The sequence below is a fragment of the Lissotriton vulgaris genome, chromosome 7 (genome assembly GCF_964263255.1).
Source record: "Lissotriton vulgaris chromosome 7, aLisVul1.2, whole genome shotgun sequence".
Taxonomy (NCBI): domain Eukaryota; kingdom Metazoa; phylum Chordata; class Amphibia; order Caudata; family Salamandridae; genus Lissotriton; species Lissotriton vulgaris.
The window spans coordinates 1431384728-1431403396 of NC_141695.1; the positions used below are offsets into that span (position 1 = coordinate 1431384728).

Sequence of the window (18669 nt, forward strand, 5' to 3'; positions counted from 1 at the left end):
GTGTGGTGCTATGATGGAGTCTGCTTTGTTGAAGATGTGGTGAGGGCATGGGTCTGTTGGGGATCCTGAGTGGATGGAGTTCATCAGGCGGATGGTGTCCTCAGTGGAGATTGGGTTCCAGTCATTAAGGATGTTCAAGGGGCGTGAAGGTACGGCAGAAGGTTGGGTGGGTTGGTCTCCGGGTTGGTTGTCGAAGCTGTTGTGGATGTCTGCGATTTTGTCGTGGAAGAACGAAGCTAGGGAGTCGCAAAGGGTTTGGGAGGGAGTGATGTCGTTGGAGTTGGCGGTAGGGTTGGTAAACACTTTGATGATGTTGAATAATTCCTTGCTGTTGTGGGCGTTGTTGTCTAGTCTGTCTTTGAATGCGGCTTTCTTGGCAGTCCGAATCAGTTGGTGGTGTATGCGGGTGGCGTTTTTGAAGGCGTCCCTGGTGCTGGTGTTTGGGTCTTTTTTCCAGGCCTTCTCAAGGGAGCGACAGAGTTTCTTGGATTTCTTAAGATCATCGTTGAACCAGGGGGCGTTTTTGCTGCCTAGTTTGATTTGACGTTTTTTCAGAGGTGCTAGGTTGTCAGCGCTGTTGGTTAGCCATTGAGTGAGGTTAATGGCTGCTTGGTTGGGGTTCGAAGAGTGGGCAGGGGGGTTTTGAAGAAGCGATGAGATCTGGTCGATGGTGATTTTGTTCCAGTTTCTTCGCAGAGTAGGTTGAGGATGGTTGTGGGTTGTGGTCTTTTTGTAGACAAAGTGAACGCAGCTGTGGTCCGTCCAATGGAGAACTGTGGTGTGACTGAAGGGGATATGTTTGCTGGAGGTGAAGATAGGGTCGAGTGTGTGACCTGCGTAGTGAGTGGGGGTATTAACAAGTTGTTTGAGTCCGAGGTTGGCGAGATTGTCCAGGGGGGTGGTGGTGTTGCTGTCGTTGCTCTTTTCCAGGTGGAAATTGAGGTCTCCCAATAGAATGTAGTCTTCGGAGGGGAGGGCGTGTGGGGTGATAAAGTCAGTGATGTCTTCACTGAATTGTGCACGGGGTCCTGGTGGCCTGTAGAGGAGGGTGCCTCTGAGTGTGGTCTTGGGGTCGGTGTGGATCTGGAAGTGAAGGTGTTCGGCTCTAGGGAGGTTGACTTCTGAGCTGGTTGAGATGTGGATGGAATTCTTATGGACGATAGCGATGCCTCCTCCTGTTTGGATGGTGCGGTCCTTACGGATGATCTTGTAGCCTTCCGGGATGGCAATGGTGATGTCTGGGGCTGAGGAGGCGTTCATCCATGTTTCTGTTAGGAAGGCGACGTCCGGAGAGATGGTGTCTAGTAGATTCCAAAGGTCGATGGCGTGTCTGTGGATCGAGCAGATGTTGAGCAGGATGCATTTTAGGTGGTTGGTGTCAGATCTCTGTTTGGTGTTAGTGGATGAGGTGTTGGTCTTGGTGCCGTCATACTTGCAGGAGTTGCATGTGAAGGGTCCATGGGTGTGTCCAGAAGCGGCTTGGGCGCAGTTGGGGAGTCGACCGGGGTTTAGGGCTAAGAGGGTGGAGCCGTCGTATGTAATGCGGGTGGGGTAGGGGGGTCTGGCGCTGGGCGCGGTCCAGGCGCGGACGGGCGTAGACAGGCTTACCTTTGGCACACCTTCGGCGCGCATGGGGCGCGTAAACGCTGCGCGAACAGACATCTGTCATATGTGGATGGAGGAGGGGGAGGGGCGAGGGGTGGTCAGCTGGGAGGCGGGAGCTGGGCGGGGATCTGGTCGGGGAAGGCACAGGAAGCAAACAACAACAGCAATAACAAAATGGCCTCAGCCAAGATCTAAACGGATTGGGGCACAGAGATCGAATAGCGCGATCCTGATGTTAAAGGCACCGGTGAGATCAGGCAGACAGCGCAACAATTTCCACAATACCAAGTGATTAATTGCAGCGTAGTTAGGCAGGCGGAGCGCTACGGCAGACTTATGCACAACCAAGTCCCAGCCTCTCAGGCAGTTCAGTTCACACTTCAATGGGTACTTGCAGAAGAGCGAGGTGGGGATGCAGAGGCACTTCAGCAGGCAGGCAGAGCGGGGAGCAGCGTCTGGAGCGACCGTGTCTGTTGAGAACAGGATGGGCCCAAGCATCCAAATCCTTCAGCAACAGGTTACTGAGATACGTAGACTTGACATCCAGACGCGCTATTAACCTATGGCTGCTTGCATTTGAGGCAGAGCCTTGAATAAGGGCTGTAATACTGAGCAAGCTCAGTGACCATCCCGGATTTCTGACAGTGCTCAGTATTACAGCCCTTATTCAAGGCTCTGCCTCAAATGCAAGCAGCCATAGGTTAATAGCGCGTCTGGATGTCAAGTCTACGTATCTCAGTAACCTGTTGCTGAAGGATTTGGATGCTTGGGCCCGAAAGTTCAATTTGATACCATTCAATCAATCCGGTTTTTAAGCCACGGCAAGTACCACAGATAACTTGCTGTCACTTTCCAACTGATTGGTAGGTCTATAAACAAGAAAGCTGTATTGCACACTTGCTTTTGCAGTCAGACCCTCCACGCCGGAAGACATCGCACACCGACCTAACTGTCCGGATCCAGGGACACAAAACACTACAGACACAGGAATTGAATCAATCCTCCCATACTGGGAAGAAGCGTTGCGATACATACAGCTAAAGGATAACGTTGCCACCTCTATTAAAAGGACCTGCAAACGATCACCTGTACATCGCGTCGCTGGAGCTACCAATAGACATGCGATTCTAGAAATCTTGAGGCGAGTGAACGGTGAACTCTGATTGATCCCACTCAACTTTCGAAAACACTGAGACATTATTAATCCTTAATATGAACTGCACACTACTCGAGAGTCCTGAGGAAGCTCCCAATGAGGGAGAGAAACGCGTTGGCTGATCATTGTTTGTGAATGAATAAAGAATAAAGAAAGGAATTTTTACACATATTTTGTTCGCCTTGGACTTTGTATTTGTGCGCCCCCACTAAAGTTAAAAAGTACTTGCTTTGTTGACTTTAATACGGCTTTCGAGCATTTCAACCGAAACCATCTGTGGAAAAAACTTGCCTTCTATTTATATCCTCTCACTCCTCCTTCACTCCATCCAGCTGCTTTTCTTTGATTCCAGTTAAGGTTCAGCTGGGCACAAATCTGTGTGATTTCACGAAGATCTCCAGAGGTAGATGCTTCAAACTAGGATATGCGTACCTTGCTCCTCACCATTTTTTTGTTGTATATATTTCAGACTTCAGTTCACAACTTGATGCGGCAGAGTTATATCAAAACAAAGACCGCTCTAGGCGCATCACTTCACTCCAGTATTCCAATGACATAGTGCTACTGAACCATAGTGGTGTGTGTCTTCCCTCCAACTAGTTTAATAACTTGACCTGTCACTATTCTATCACTTCCTGTTTGAAAGAGACCATCCACTCATGGTGACTAGGTTTACAAATTCATGAACCATGCTGAATCACCCTTATACAGGTTAATTGGGCATGAGCCCACTTTGCCTTGTGTTAGAAATATTGATCTTAAAAACAGGCAGCAATGGCTTATGCCGTCGGTTTTCGCTCAGAGCTAATTTGGTTTTGTTTCAAAATTGATATTTATCGTATTTTAAGAGTTCATGAGACATGTTTAGCACTATCATCAGTTTGGCTTCTGCCATTTAAAACTCCTAAACCTTTTGGAAAGAGAACATATTCTGAGCATTAACATTGACCTGAACATTTGGCTGCAAGTGCCAACATGGCCCCTTTTTGTCATAAAGCACTTTATAAACGTTTTCGAAATCTTATATACAATATTTCTATGAATGTTTAGCACTTTGTCACTTTATATAACTAATCAGTCTGGAATGCCTACTGCACATGATATCGGAGTGCTCCAACACTAACCACACTTTAGCGTTTAAAGTTTTGCACTTTGAAGTTTCTTAAAATGCTTTAATAATATCTTATTTTAGTTTATAAAGGTTGGTCACACTTTTTCACCGTCATACCTTCTAGTAATTTTCTATTTGTCCTGTTGCCCTGTGTGTAATGGATTTAATTAACTGCAAATAAATTTGACGGTGGAAGTCAAATCCAGCACTTTTGTTGAAAAGCCTACTCCTGCACCTCCATTAAAGCAGAAGTTTAACTCCTACTATTGGTACAATACCCCAGTCATATCCCAGTACTGAATATATATCACTGTTAATTGATTGACAACATTTATAAAATGCACCCTACCCCAGAGACTCTTGGTGCTGATGCTTTTAACCTTCTGCTGGTGCCGGTCCGTATACCACAAATGCATGCGGAACCTGTGCTCTGTGCTGTGACTGACCATGCAAAATGCTCATCTGACAAGGATGCTACCACAACCCTTGCATGAAGCCTTTAACCAGCAGTACTTCACCTTTCCAGTTTCGAGCCAGCATGTCTCTTCACTACTCTTTTAGCTTTACCAGTGCGTCTCCTAAAATTTCACTACTGCTCCAGGACACATTTTATGCTAAAGCATAAGTCTTCTCCTGCAAAACTCTAAGGAATTTAGTACCATGTCTGCAAAGATAGTTTTATTTTTATTTATTTTGAAAGTTTTATATAGCGCGGACAAGATCTTTGCAGATATCAGAGCGCTTTACATAGAAGGGGTACATGAGGGAGCATAGTCAAACAGATAAGTAAAGCTAATAGTACAAATAGGTGGATGCAAAGCCAATCATGTAAATCAATAAGACAAGTAATACAAATAGGCAAAGGGGTCAAACATGTAGTACAGATCGGTGCAGAGTCTTTAAAGAGTTCGAGATAATAGATCAGGTGTATTTAGCCATGAGGATAGCTTTTACTTCTTTCTTAAAGAGTGTGGTGGAAGAGATGAGCCTGGTTTCGGGAGGGAGTGAGTTCCAGATCCTGGGCGCCATTCCTGAGAAGGAGCGCTTATAGGTTTTTTCCTTCCGGAATCTTCGAGGTTTCAGCAGAAGATTGTTTGTGCCTCTAGTGTTTCTAGCTCCGCCAGAGATTGTAAGCTTCTGAGCGAGGTATCCGGGTGAGTTCAGGTGTACCACCTTGTGTGTCATGCAGGCGATTTTCAGATGTATTCTGGCTTCAAAAGGCAGCCAGTTCAGGGATTTCAAGTCAGGGGAAATATGAGAGTGCTTTTTTGACCCAGTGATGAGTCTCGCTGCAGCGTTTAGTGAAGCTCTTAGGGGTGCGGTAGTAGTTAGGGGGAGTCCGCAGAGGGCGATGCTGCCATATTCTATTCGAGGGATGACTAGTGCTTGTACCGCGGTTTGGAAGTCTTTGGATGGGAGGAAGGGTTTAAGTTTCCTCAGAGTACTGATTTGGAAGTTCGCTCCCTTGGTTGCCTTGCTGATATATTGCTGCATGTTGAGATTGGTGTCGAGTGTTATGCCTAAAGATTTTGCTGAGTCCACGATGGTGGGTTGGACATTGAGTGCAGTTAGATGTTTAAGCCAAATTTGAGTGGTGGAGATCTTTGCTGGAGGTGAGATCAGAAGGAACTCTGTTTTCAGGGCATTGAGTTTGAGATGATTATCGGCAAGCCAGGATTGGGTGCTTCTGATCGTTGAGTTCAGGAGCGAAATGTCTTTGGGGGATTGTAATTTGAGATAAAGTTGGGTGTCATCGGCGTACATGTGAAAGTGTACAGTCGTACAAGTGTATTAGTTATGACTAATCTCTTCTGCAGCACCTCTTAAATTCTAGTACTAGATTTCATTGAGTCACTCTCATAATGCAAGGATGCACTGACATTGTTCCAAACCATGCCAGCACTTCAAGTTCTTCGCCAGCATCGGTTTCCCAGTAGTCTTGACTGCTGTCCTGCAGCAGCCTTCATGATTACCGGAAATGATGGTGCCAACAGCATCAGTTCTGCATTATCTTTCCTGTGCACAAAAAAGGATTGTGCAAAATAAGTTTGTGTTTTTTCCTGAACATTTGCCATATCTTGGGCATTGATTTCTGCTGCCTTTCTAGCAAGCATAGGTCAAGCTTTATTAAAGTGATGTAATCTTGAGTAGAGTTTAAACATTTGCTGCAGAAGAAACACTTACGTTTTTTTAGTAGGAATGCAGTGTAGAGGCACTTGTGCGGTAGACAAATAAGCAAAAGCCATACAAATGTAAAAATATTTAATTGGAATGAAACCTTAAGAACCATTAAATACCAAATGGGATACTTAACAAAACAGATTGTTCCATTAATTAAAGAATCAGCTTGCAAAATGCCATCAGTTTTTAGAATGCCAAAACCTTTAAAAGAATGTTCTTCAAAATCGGATGTTATCTTGTCATTGGTGATGAAGAAATGGGAGTTTCTTGAGTCCGCTTCTCAGATGAACCGGACTGTTCTATAGTAGCAATATAGCTGATTGGCCCTTTTCTTCAGTCACCTAAACGTAAGTTCTTTGAATATGGCTAGATAGTTTGTACTTAAATATTGCACTTTGCGGAGTTAACATTCTGCATGCCATAAGAGAGGATGTCACATCCAGTGATCCCTTAACCCAGGTCTATTCGGAGAACCTATTTTCCTCCCTTTCAATGTGTGCATATGAAAGCAGTACCCCTCCCAAGCTGTCCTCCGCCAAAGTGATAGTCATGGACCAAATCTTATTTTTCTGTTTGGGGAGTGAACGTTTTGAATCTGTAGTCGATATTTAGAGATATTAATTTGAGTACACAAAGCTAGTAAGAGATTTAGACACCATTTTTTGTTTATAGTATATACTACATGTATATGTATAATATATAGTAAAATATATATGTCTTAAAAAAGTGATTTTTGAGTGGTTTCACTCCTATTCTGCCATTCCAAAAGTGCAAGAAACCAAGGCTTTTTTAACGCGCAGACTTGGCAAGACCAATTTATGGTAGTGGTTAAGCCACGGAAAGTTTATAGATCTCAGATAACCTCAACATTCAGTTGAATCATATTTATTAAGATATGGTTCACCCATGACTCTCAAAGATCTTTAATAGACTCTCTAAAGTATTACTTATAATATCGTCTACAGAAAAGATCAGCCTATTACTACCATGCTAACTTTTGTCCTACTCATTAAATTATTTATGTAAAGTCCTTTTGTACCTCTGTACATTTATGCTTCTATCTGAAAATAGGTTTTTAAACATATTAACGTCCTTTTAAGACCAAGCTACATAAGAACCCAGAAATTGGATTGTGCATGGTGAAAGAGGTATTTCTTTTAACCATTCACTCTAATTCCTGGGATGGCCTCTCCCTCCAAACGGCCCCCCATTTTATATAAAGTGTTGGGACATAATTATTCAGCCTCTCCTTTGTTCCATCTCTGGTCCTCTTGGGAAAGACTATATTGTAAGGTGAAAGGGTTGCTGGTGAAACCATTTCCCCCATAAATCTCTTAATCAAGGTTTATGTTCCCTCACCGCACCCCTCACAAGAGTGAAGGCCTTCAAGATGCTATTGTAAAATTAATTGCTGCATGATCTGCCAGTACACACCTAAACCTTCGCATGGAGGGCCAAACTACAGCCATGAAAAAATGGAGACCTATTCTACATCTATCAGATTCAAAACACAGTGCTATATATTTCTTGATAATCCCCGAGTAACAAGGGACTCTCCTCTCCCTGTGTTTACCTGGTGATAAGTAGTGATTATTTTCGGTTTAAATGAAGTTTTAAAAAATTACTATATTATTCTACACCCCATCGGAAATCTATTTCTTCTGCACATTGCAGTGTGGTTTTTCTCATGCTTGTATTTTCATTAAATTTCATTTTGATTACCATAACCACTTAGAAAAGTCTGTATGTGTCTGATAAATATTGAGAGCACAGTATGGACGAAGCATTATCTCTCCTGTGTGCTGCAGTGGCTTGGTTCTTAAAGGTTAACTACATCTAAGTTGATGCAGACATTCCTGGCTTGCCTCATCGGTGATGCCGATTGTGAAGCTGCTGAGTGAATTGTAATTAGTTGTCCAGGTGACCTCTTGTCTAATCTTCAAATTCAGTAGTGTAATTGCTACAATATTCTCACTTAGCACATCACACAAGGAGCGAAGGGACAATACTCTTCAGAAACTTCAGCAGCTTTTGGGAACACATCAGCACTAGTGGGGTTGCAAGGCTTGTTCTTCTGGGGCGCGAGGAAGGGGGGAGACTGTCAATGGAGCTGTGGTTTTCAAACGGTCATTAGCATTAATTTGCCTTAATGTACTAAAGTACTTGACAGTAATGAGTCTTACTTGAGCTGGATTGCTCATTGCTGCTAAAGGCTTTATTCAATGGCAGTCAGATGCTTGCGGCACTGTTCAGGAGCAAATGGTGTGCGCAAAAGTCTCCTGTATTTAGCCTCAGCTCGCTTAGGTATTCATGTTCCCAGACAGTACTGGTTATGTTTAATAGCTGGGATGGAATCTGTTTAAAAGAAGTTGGAGCAGAACTGACTGCAGTTTGCGATTTTCTGTGACAGAATCTTCTTGTATAGCTCCAAGTGTGGCAACGTAGCAATGCTTCTGATGACATGTGTTGTTGGTGTGGGCATTATGTTAAGCCACTCAGGCAGGTGAGGCAGCATTTCTAACACCGCGCTCATTCATTCAAAATAAGGCATGATATTTTGATTGACAGTTTGAATGGAAGCACACATAAATTCCAGAAGCAATTAGTTTACTTGCCTCCTCCTAGGAGGTAGCCCTGAGAGGGAGTTGAGAATGGATGATGTGCTCATTTAGAATGTTTTGTTCTTGTGCCTCTTCTTATTGATAACACTACCCCGTCCTTCTAAGCCATATTTTAGTATAAAAGCAATAAGTATTGGATTTGAACACTTTCTATTGAGTTAGTCATCAATGAACGTTGACTTATGTGATCGTATCAGCTGTGATAAGCAGGAAACAAACAGTGTCTTGGAATACCACCAGTGTTCTAGACTTGCACCGGTGTGCTGCAGACTTTCCTGCAAGGTGGCCAATATATCCAGGCAAATTTTCGGTGTAAAAAAAAAACTAAAGATCTTTTTGAGTTTCTTTGTCGGACAAGCTGTCTAAAATTTGGTAGATCTGGCGAAGTTGATGTTAACACTCCGTGATCCTATATTGTTTGTGGTAGTGATGTGGCTGTTAGAGGGTGTTGAATCAAAAAAGAGGGGACACTGTTCCAGGAGTAGGGTGTAAATTATCACCCACTCGTCAGGAGGAGAGAGTTAGAGTAAAGAAGAAATTGAGAGAGAGGCAGATGTGCATTCCCGGTATCAAGAAACTAGTCCCGAAGGGTAAAGTATTGCCTCTTTGTTAGCCCTCACACTTCCCAAAGGATGTCATGTTTCATCACTGGGCTTATGCTCCTTGTCGGGCGGGCGCTGCAATGCCCGACGGGACACCTATTAAAAGGGTCACTTTAACGGAGGTCTTTTAGGAGAAAAGCTGACCGGTGAGTGCGGGTATTCGGGCAAGATCCAGGGGAGGGGAGAGCGAAGTGCGTGCAGTGAGAATATAAAAATTAAAAATATCTAAGAGTACCCACAGGGAGATTTAATTACGTGGTACCCTTGGTAGGATAAAATAACAAAAATATAGGGCTACACAGTTGCAGTAACCCAACCCACTGGGAAATGAATGAATATTACGAGCAAACAGTCATGATGCTGGCCAAGCCAGGGTAAAGCCTCCTCACACTCCATCTTCCTTACCACAGCGAACTCGTGCTGAATATGCATCAGTGTGGCTTCCCAGGCACCTGGGTAATTTCTTACTCAGGAGAGTTCCACATTTGAATTAAATTAGTTACGAAAAGGTAAGTAGGCGGATGGACAGAAATCACTCTTACTGAAATATAGGCACAAGAAAACGTGTTCACAAATTAAGAAAGTGAATCGCCAAATAATTGTGATGTAGAACTGACAATTGTTTACAGGCTCAGAGCAGCAATAGTAGGCTACATCAGAATATGCACTTTGAATGTTTAGACAGCACTTATCTAATAACTGCAAAGGAGAGACTTTTTACTGCCTTTGTTGTCACACTTACATATGACTTCAAGAAAATATATTTGGCTTTCTGAGGGCCACGAGTTTCTGACCTGACAGATGCTCTTACTTGGAAGTAAATGTTCGAAGGCCGTAGATGCTCAGACACTCCAGCTCAAAGGAGAGAGTAGAGACAAAGGAGATCTGCTGGGAGTGTCTAATTATTTAGAAAAAAGAGGCAAAGGACAAACAAGCAGCCCCTGCACGGCTCATGCAGGGTATGCGTTTGCAGGTGTACAAGCAAAACTCGGAAATCCTCTAACTTTGAAGTCAGAGAATGAAAATAAAGACAAACTTGAAAACAGCTGTGTACTGATTCCACCTCCCCCCGAAACCGTACTGCATCAATCTGCCCAGGGGGCAGAATGGCAACTACATGGTGGGTGTGCAGCATGCTGGTAGGGTGCCAATTAAGCCCCAAAAACACAAACACTTGAGGGAACGGCTCTGTTAAAAGGAAGCCTGGTGGTTGTGAGCCGGATGGGCTGAGAGGGAAAAAATCGGCCAGAATATTTAAAAAAAGACGGGTGACACGCTGAGTGGGACATGCCCATTTATAATTGCGACCAAAAAAGCATATAACATAAAACAAAAGAGAACCTTGCGAGGCATGGCGTTGGTGAAGCCGGTAATGCGCTAATCAAGCCAATAAAGCACAAACACTTGAGGGAAGAGCTTGGTAAAAATGAAGCCTGGTAGCCATGATCCGGGTTGCGCACTCAGTGGAAACTGCACGTCCAAAATGTAAAAAAAAAAGGTTCCTGATCCAAGGAATAGGAAAGAACATGCGTGCCTCACTGCTTTAAAAAAAAAAAAAAGCTCTCGCATTTCTGTGGCGGAGGGGGGGGAGAGGCGGAAAGCGGAAATTAAAAAAAAAAATAGAATGCCAAGTTTTGCGATAAACTTATTTTAACATGGATGGATGTGTTGGCAGGGGTGTGGTGATTTAAACGGAAAGGCATTGCGCTAACGGGTCTGCTGCTGCCCTAATGTGCCTGCTCTGGTGTGCCTATGTGAGTGCGTGTTATTGCATGTGCTACAGGCCCGACCCCTGCTGCGCATGAACTGTTGGCACTGCAGTTTGCACACTTTGCCTCCTCCTGTGCCCACATGCTCACCCCTTGGCTAAGAGGCCATGCTTTCTGGAAGTGGCTAGGTTTAGCTCTGGGGGCGCACTCGGCATGGCCGGGGGAAAGTTCATGGCAGTCCGCCGCCCTGCTGACCCGTGCAACTGTCCCCTCGTTGCCAATCTGCCCATGGGGCAGAATGGCAACTACATGGTGGGTGTGCAGCATGCTGGTAGGGTGCCAATTAAGCCCCAAAAACACAAACACTTGAGGGAAGTGCTCTGTTAAAAGGAAGCCTGGTGGTTGTGAGCCGGGTGTCAGGCTGAGAGGGAAAAAATTGGCCAGAATATTTAAACAAGTGAAATAGCATAGGGACGGCTCAGGATCGCCGGAGTGGTGCCGAAGGGTGTGAAGGATGGGGGTGGGCGGGGAGCGGAGGGATGGCTCAGGCTCGGGGCCGAAGTAATGACAAAGGGTGTGAAGGATGGGGGTGGGCGGGGAGCGTAGGGACGGCTCAGAGTCCTGAGGCAGAGCGCACCATATGGAGAAGGAGGGGGGTGGCAGTGGGAGGGTGATTGATGGGCGGGGCAGTGCTGGGGAAGCCTTTGATGTGGCCTGGCGGCCGTGGAGAAATGCTGCTGGCAGTGGGAAGGCTGCGCTGGGCATGCTCATCCACGAGGAGTCACGTGACTCTCTTGTGCACTGTCCAAAATCCGCCGAATCCGCCTGTTAGGAAAGGAATTTTTTGGGTTGACAACAATAGGTTCGAGTAAACCCGACCTAAAAAGGTTGGTGGGTTACTGTGGGGCTTAATGTGTCCAAGTAACTGTTAAAAGGTCGACATGCTTCACACCTGGTGTGTCCACAAAAGGATCAGTGGTGTTTCTTCAGGACCTAACTGAGGTGGTGCACGTGAGAGGTGGGGTTCCAAAGAGCACGATAACCCGCTAAAGTAAAAGGTACTGAAGGGTTAACCACATGGCTAGTGCCTTTGCTAGAGTGCTTGTAATCGCGACTCGTAGATTTGCCCTAAGTAATAGGAGTACCCTTAAATCAGGGGAACGGTGTCTCTAGGCTAGTCCCTGCTGATAGCCCGCGCCTTATTGGGGTTGTGTCGGTTGCGACTCAATCGCACCTACCCTGTATCAGCGGCTGCCTGCTAGGAACTGTTAGTGTGACCAAAAATGAGACCACTGTAGAATAGTCTTTAAGCTTGATTTCGAAACAGTAATTGAACAGTTTGAATTTGTCCCTTGTGGAAAATAGCCTGTTTAGAAGGCTCCAGCATTCGTATAATTTCTTATAGCATAATTATGCAAAGATTCAGGAAACGATGTGAAATTATGCAGAATTCAAAACTGGCATTTAGTGCTGTACTTTAGTGCAAAATGCTTCTCTGTCAGTTTTGGACACAAGAAACATTTTGGGCAGAAAAAAGAAGGGTAAAACACAAGTGATGAACTTGTTCTATTTGTTCTCATTGATCCCCTGTTCCCGGCGCTAGCAGTTGTATTCAAAATGACTTGAAATTAGGCAACATGGCATAATGGCGTAATTTTGAGGAATTTTGCATAATGCGAAATGTCAAAGATTATTTCAGGGTAACCCAAATTTTGCGTAGCCTTGCTCCAATGTGCTAACCTCTCTTCAGTTGTCGCTCTGTCATTATCCTTGTTACCAGCCATTATTTTGCAGTTTCACCAGCAAATACATTCCAGCTGTTGGCATCCAAAACACTCTGGAAATCGCACACCAAAGCCAATTTACCAACGCTATCCAAGTAGTTAGGCTAACAGTAGCCCATATATATCCCACAAACTACTTGGGGATGTGGCTACTAAAGTTCCCTATAGGTTCTGTGAACTACAGCATTCTTTTATTAGTGAACTCCAGAGGCCTTTTCTGCATGGGTGGAAACACACAAGAAGCTCACACTAATAATTAATCTTGTGTAGATTTACATGTATGGATATGACTTATGAATAAACATAATTGTAATTAAACAGGCGATTAAACAGTATTCTAACCCCTTCGCAGCGGGGGTAATTCCCCCGCTGTGCTGGGAGGTGGGGGGGGGGGGGCGCGCACAGCGCCTCAGTGCTCATGACGAGCTCAGCTAGTCATGAGGCACAGTGCTCGTGTGCTCATGACAAGCTGAGCTCGTCATGACCACACCCGTTCCAGTGGAACGTTCAGCACAGCAGGGGAATTTTTCCCGTTTGTGAGCGTTCCATGGCTCATGACGAGCTCAGCTGCAGGCGTCGGCTGGAGACTTGAGGCAGGTCAGAGATCACTGGATCTCGGGTCAGGATCGCCGAGGAGACCTCCTTGTGGTGTTAGGCCACTCGAACTCGGGCAGTGGGTGACTGGTGCAGAGTGGTGCATTCTCACAGATTTTGCGGGAGCTGGAGTCTGTGGGAGAGCAAATCCGATGTTCACGGGAGACAGTCTTTTCCTTGGAATGCAGGGCAGGCCCTCTATGTTCTTGAGGTTGCTGGCTGCAGGAAACACTGGAGATTAGTCTCTACACGCTCGAGGTGGGAACAGGCCGGTAGGGCTGGGGCCAAGTCAGTGGGCGTCCTCTTCTTCTTAGCTTCGGCACTGCTGTTCGGTCCTTCTTCTTCCTTTCTTCTTGGCTGTTGCTAGTCTGATGAGGCACGGTTCAGGGGTGCCCCTAAATGCTAGATTTAGGGGTGTTGCAGCTCAGTAAAAGGTTTGGACCTATGGGTCCCTTCTTTGGGGTGGGTACACCCCCTATTATGCCACCCTCCAGTGGGAGAGGGACATATGCCTCACTCTGGTTGGCTGGGTCCCCCATCTGCAAGATGGTGGGGACTGAGAGTTGTGCTTCACCTCACCTCCCCCACCTGAGGGTTGGGGTTGAAAAAGGTGGGCACACCTCCCCTCCTCACTTGGTTTTACCACTGGTTCTCCTACCCAAGTGGGGGTCAGAACCGATGGGGACCAGTTGCTGGAAGCAGCAAAAGGCCTGGGGAAGCTCACACAGCCGGCAAGCCTTTGAAGCTTCCCCTTCGTGGACTCTACCCATCCTGGAGGAGGAGGCTTGGCACCTTGTCTCAGGATGTGCATTGTTTCAGGCACCCGAGAGCAGCAGGCTCTCGACCCAGGGGCCCAGAAACATGTCTGGTGGAGGCAGCTGCAGAGCATCCACTCAGCCTATACACTAGTGTTAGGTCATTTTTCAGGGGGCATCTCTAAGATGCCATCTGTGTGTATTTTTTTTATTAAATCCCACACTGGCATCAGGGTGGGTTTAATGTGCTGAAAAGTTTGATACCAAACTTCTCAGTTTTCAGTAAAACCATTATGGTACTGTGGAGTTCGTAATGACAAACTCCCAGCACAATATACTCTTAATGGCATTACTGCACATACAATGTCTAAGAATTGGCTTAGACACTGTAGGGGTACAGTGCTCATGCACCTGTACCCTCACCACTGGTATAGTGCACCCAGCTAGAGGGGTGGCTGATCTATGCCAGGGCAGTGGGTTGTAGGTATGGCACACCGGGATGTGTAAGATGTCGACTCTTCACTTTGTTCTGCACAAAAACACTCAGCTTGCAAAGGCAGTGTGTGAGTGTAAAGGTACAGGGCCTCTAATTTTATTTATTTTATTTTATTTTGAAAGTTTTATATAGCGCGGACAAGATCCTTGCGGATATCAGAGCGCTTTACAAGAGAAGTACCTGGGGGAGCATAGTCAGACAGGTGGAACAATAGGTCACATAGTATAAATGGTACAAATAAGTGGCTACAAAGCCAACCTGTGTATGAAATAGCGCAGGTAAAAGGCTACAAAGTCCAACATGTGAATAATCAGGCAATTAATAACAGTACTGAAAGGTTGAGTGAGAGAGTTCGGGCGGGAAGGTGTAGTTGAGTGAGGTGTTGCAAGGGTGACAAGGGGGGCATATGCTGCGTCTAAGAGTGGGGATTGGCGCTAGGCTTGTGACGTGTTAAGTGAGTGCGTCAACCAGATGGGTAGGGGATAGGTTTGGAGGGGAGGTGGGTGAAGGGTGAATGGGGTGTGCGGCGAGGGGTCATCGTGGGGTAGATGGTGGAGGTGGGGGCGGCCGACCGAGGAGAATGGCTGACCAGGGAGTTCGTATGCAGGTGGGAGAGTGGGCTGATGTTCGAGGAGGTGTGCGCTGTATTGATGTACGGGAAGGTGATAGGGAGAAGGGGTCTTTTGGGCGGGAGGGGTGTGTATGAGGTGGGGAGGGGGTGGGTGGTGTGAGTGATGGCACAGAAGGTAGGTGGGTGGGTCAGGGTGTGTGCTGGGATCTGATAGTCGAGATGGGGGTGCCGGAAGGATATTGGGGGCTGAGAGTAGGATGGGAAATGGGATTGGGAGTGGCCACGTTGTGGGGAAGGGGGATTATACCTGTGCATTACGAATGTTCAGAGTAAAGCTAGTAGGGAGACATTCTTTCATATATGAGGTAGTGTTCTGTGCATCACACATGTTCAGAATATAGTTAAAAGTAGAATGATACAAAAATAGGCAGGCATTCTATCACAATAAGGTGTAGATGGTGGCACAATAAGTACTGCAGCCCTTTAGAGGCCTTCCCTGGTCACAGTGCTCTGGGTACCTGTGGTACCATTTACCAGGGACTGACCTGTGGCCAGAGAGTGCCACGTGGGTTTGGTCTTCAATGCAGTTTTAGGGAAAGAACATAAGGCCTCAGTACCTGATTGGCAAGAGCCCAGGGCACACTACATCAGCAGTTCAGCAAAAAAGGGGGGAAACCATGCAGAAAGAGGGCACTTTCTCACAGACGTGCTACAAAAGAAACACGATTTGGGATCTTCTGTGCTGTTATTTTCCATTAGACATTGGTATTTGTTTCTTCTGAACTCTACAGTAGTAGCTTTTTCTTTTTTGGATGTACAATGACATTGGAATTATGTGGATTTGCTTGTAACCAGTTATATTCCCCTTATACTTCAATGGAAACCACTCTAGCATTTTTTACACTTGTACGCCACCCACGATGAAGTCACAGTATGTTCCTTTCCAGAGTAATTAAATTATTAATATCCGGCAGAGAAGACCGAGAGCTCTCCACGTAGGTATGTGGAATTTGCATTGGTTTATTAAGAAGAAAATGTTTTACTAGTATAGAAATAAGCACATTTAACATTGAAGGCGGCCTGAGACAACAGTAAAGTGTGATTTAGATGGGCCTCTCAATGCCTCTCATTGAGAGAAGAGTGAATGTTCCGCTGCATTAAAGTCTACTCTTCTTTTTCGATCTGCAGATGAAAGTCAAGGTCTCAACTGAAGTTGCCATCAGTAATGTGGAGCTCTCTATAGTGGACAAGGATCAGAGTATCGCACCAAAAATGGCCAAGTAAATTACTTTTCTTTCTTGCCAGTCTGTCTGTTTCTTGCGTTTTTCGAGAGGGAGAGGGAGAGGGAGGTGTATATTACATGAAAATTTTGTATTTGGATGGTAATGGACTAGTGCGTCTCTGAAAGGTGGTGATTGGAATGCAAAGAGGACAAATCAAGTGTTTATATGTTTTTACTTTGAACGATTAGCATGATAACAGGTACAACAATAACAAAGCCATGGGATCGAGTTTGCGCTATATAAAACTTTATAAATAAATAAATAAGATTGCAGTCTTATATAAACACATTCACCCGAGATTAAAGTAAAGTTCAAGTTGTCATGATTATAACGCCTCAAAATATGTGTTACAGAACTTCAAAAGTTCACTTTAAAAAGCAAAGTAGACCGCATTTTTGTTTAGAATCAAGACCGAAAACAACACAGAATACTGTAAATTATGGTTGGGACTGCCATCCATAACTTGCACAACAGACTCAGAACCCCTTTTGCACACCAAATCCAGTACTCATGATGTCACCCATAATGATACAGATACACTGGCAAATGATTAATTGATTTTACAGGTGAGATTACCTAAGCCAATGACTATATGGATCGTTGTTTGGGGCCACCTTTATTGTGTATGGACTCAGTACAAAGGCGACGAACTGTAGGCTTCAGATTTACGGTGTCTTTGCTGAAGGGAGACTTTACAGAGGTGTCAGTAATACAGAAGTCAAAGTGCTTGGTGCGTCTGGTCCTCCGTCTCTCCTGCAAGACTGCGTACCGAGTACGTACACCCAGCAACAAGGGCCACATTTTCTGCTTAGTCAGTTGACTAGATTATAATTAAAAAGGGCATTCTGAGCCCCTGAATATCAGCTTAGATATCCTTCCTCTACGTGGAAAAAATGCATTCTCCATGGAGCAGGAGGCACAACACCCATTATGAGAGGAGCAGGAGACTAATTCAGGTGCTGCTGCAACTCATGCCTTAACCTCCCAAAATAGGTGGAAAGCATTTTGCCTGTTTGTTTTATGCAGATGATGTGTTCATTATGAGTCAGACAAAAATAGGCCTTCAACGACTGACAAATACCCTTCAAATATATTCAGTTGAGAACCACCTTGTGGTGAACTTACAAAAGCCCAAAACAATGATCATAGGGAACAAAATCAAAAATGTGGGTGAATGGTTTCAACAGCTACATGTATCTGGGTGTTTTCATGGACAGCTGAGGATCCTTCCTTCCCCACAAGAAATACATCCGGAACAGGGAAGATCGCTTCAATATGCCTTTGGAAAAGTAGCAAAGCATTTGTCTAGACTCTAGACCCTCTTTGAGGCCTCTCCTGGAGGTAATTAGAGCAGCTTGGGCGCTGGTCCGTGGTATATGATTTTCTTTTTTTAAACAATAACTGGAAAATACGAAGGTTGGAGAGAAATTATAGACAGAATCCAGAGATGGCTGCAAGTTCGTAGAGTGTGTTGCTATAGATGTGCATGCCCTGAAATGTGTTCTTCTTCGAAGACTGTGACGTCTTGCTGATCAGTATGTGGGTGGCTATGATATTAGATGTGCAACTTGTAACAAACTCTACTCTGCATCACTTAGTTTGCTTCTTGCCTTTTAGGGTGACTTATCCATCCAAAGCCAAAGGATCGCTCACTGCTGACAGTCACCAGAACCTTGCCTTGTCTTTCCAGTTGACAGATGTGAACACTGGAGCTGATGTCTCTCCACATCAGGTAAGGCATAGCTGCTCCTCATTTTTTCCAGAAGCAAGTGATTGGAGTGAAAAAGGCCTTCAGTATTTTCTCATAGTTAAATTATATTTAATTAATAATGCTGTGACCTGTAGAATACATCATCCCTTGTTATGTACAAAAATGTTGCTTCATTAAATTTCCAGAGTGGAATTTTCTAATACAGCATTTCCTCTGAAAGTGCAATAGGCAATGAGCTCTCACTCAGAATTTCTGCGTAGTTTGTGTTTTTTGATGCCTGTTACATGCTCGAACGATAATGAAATGTGCATTTCTTCAACTTTGCCAGAAACTATTGCAGTACGTTATACATGTTGATGGGCTGTTCAATTAAATTCTGACACTACACTATCATTCGGATTCAAGTAAAGCCTACCAAGAGTAAGACTTAAACTTAGAAAGTAAGCCCTCTAAAATCAAACGTTTTAAGGGACACTTTTGGGCCATCAGA

The 18669-nt window shown here is 44.9% G+C and overlaps 1 protein-coding gene across 2 annotated transcripts in view; it reads left to right on the plus strand.

Annotated features, from left to right (window-relative positions):
- The window catches only part of RPN2 (ribophorin II), a 205515-nt gene that overhangs the window by 137090 nt on the left and 49756 nt on the right, over positions 1 to 18669 (plus strand). For both annotated transcript variants that reach the window (XM_086932229.1, XM_086932228.1), the window contains exons 10-11: positions 16374 to 16465; positions 18086 to 18200. In XM_086932229.1, coding sequence (XP_086788355.1) covers positions 16374 to 16465; positions 18086 to 18200 — 207 coding nt within the window. The remainder of the gene's footprint in view (positions 1 to 16373; positions 16466 to 18085; positions 18201 to 18669) is intronic.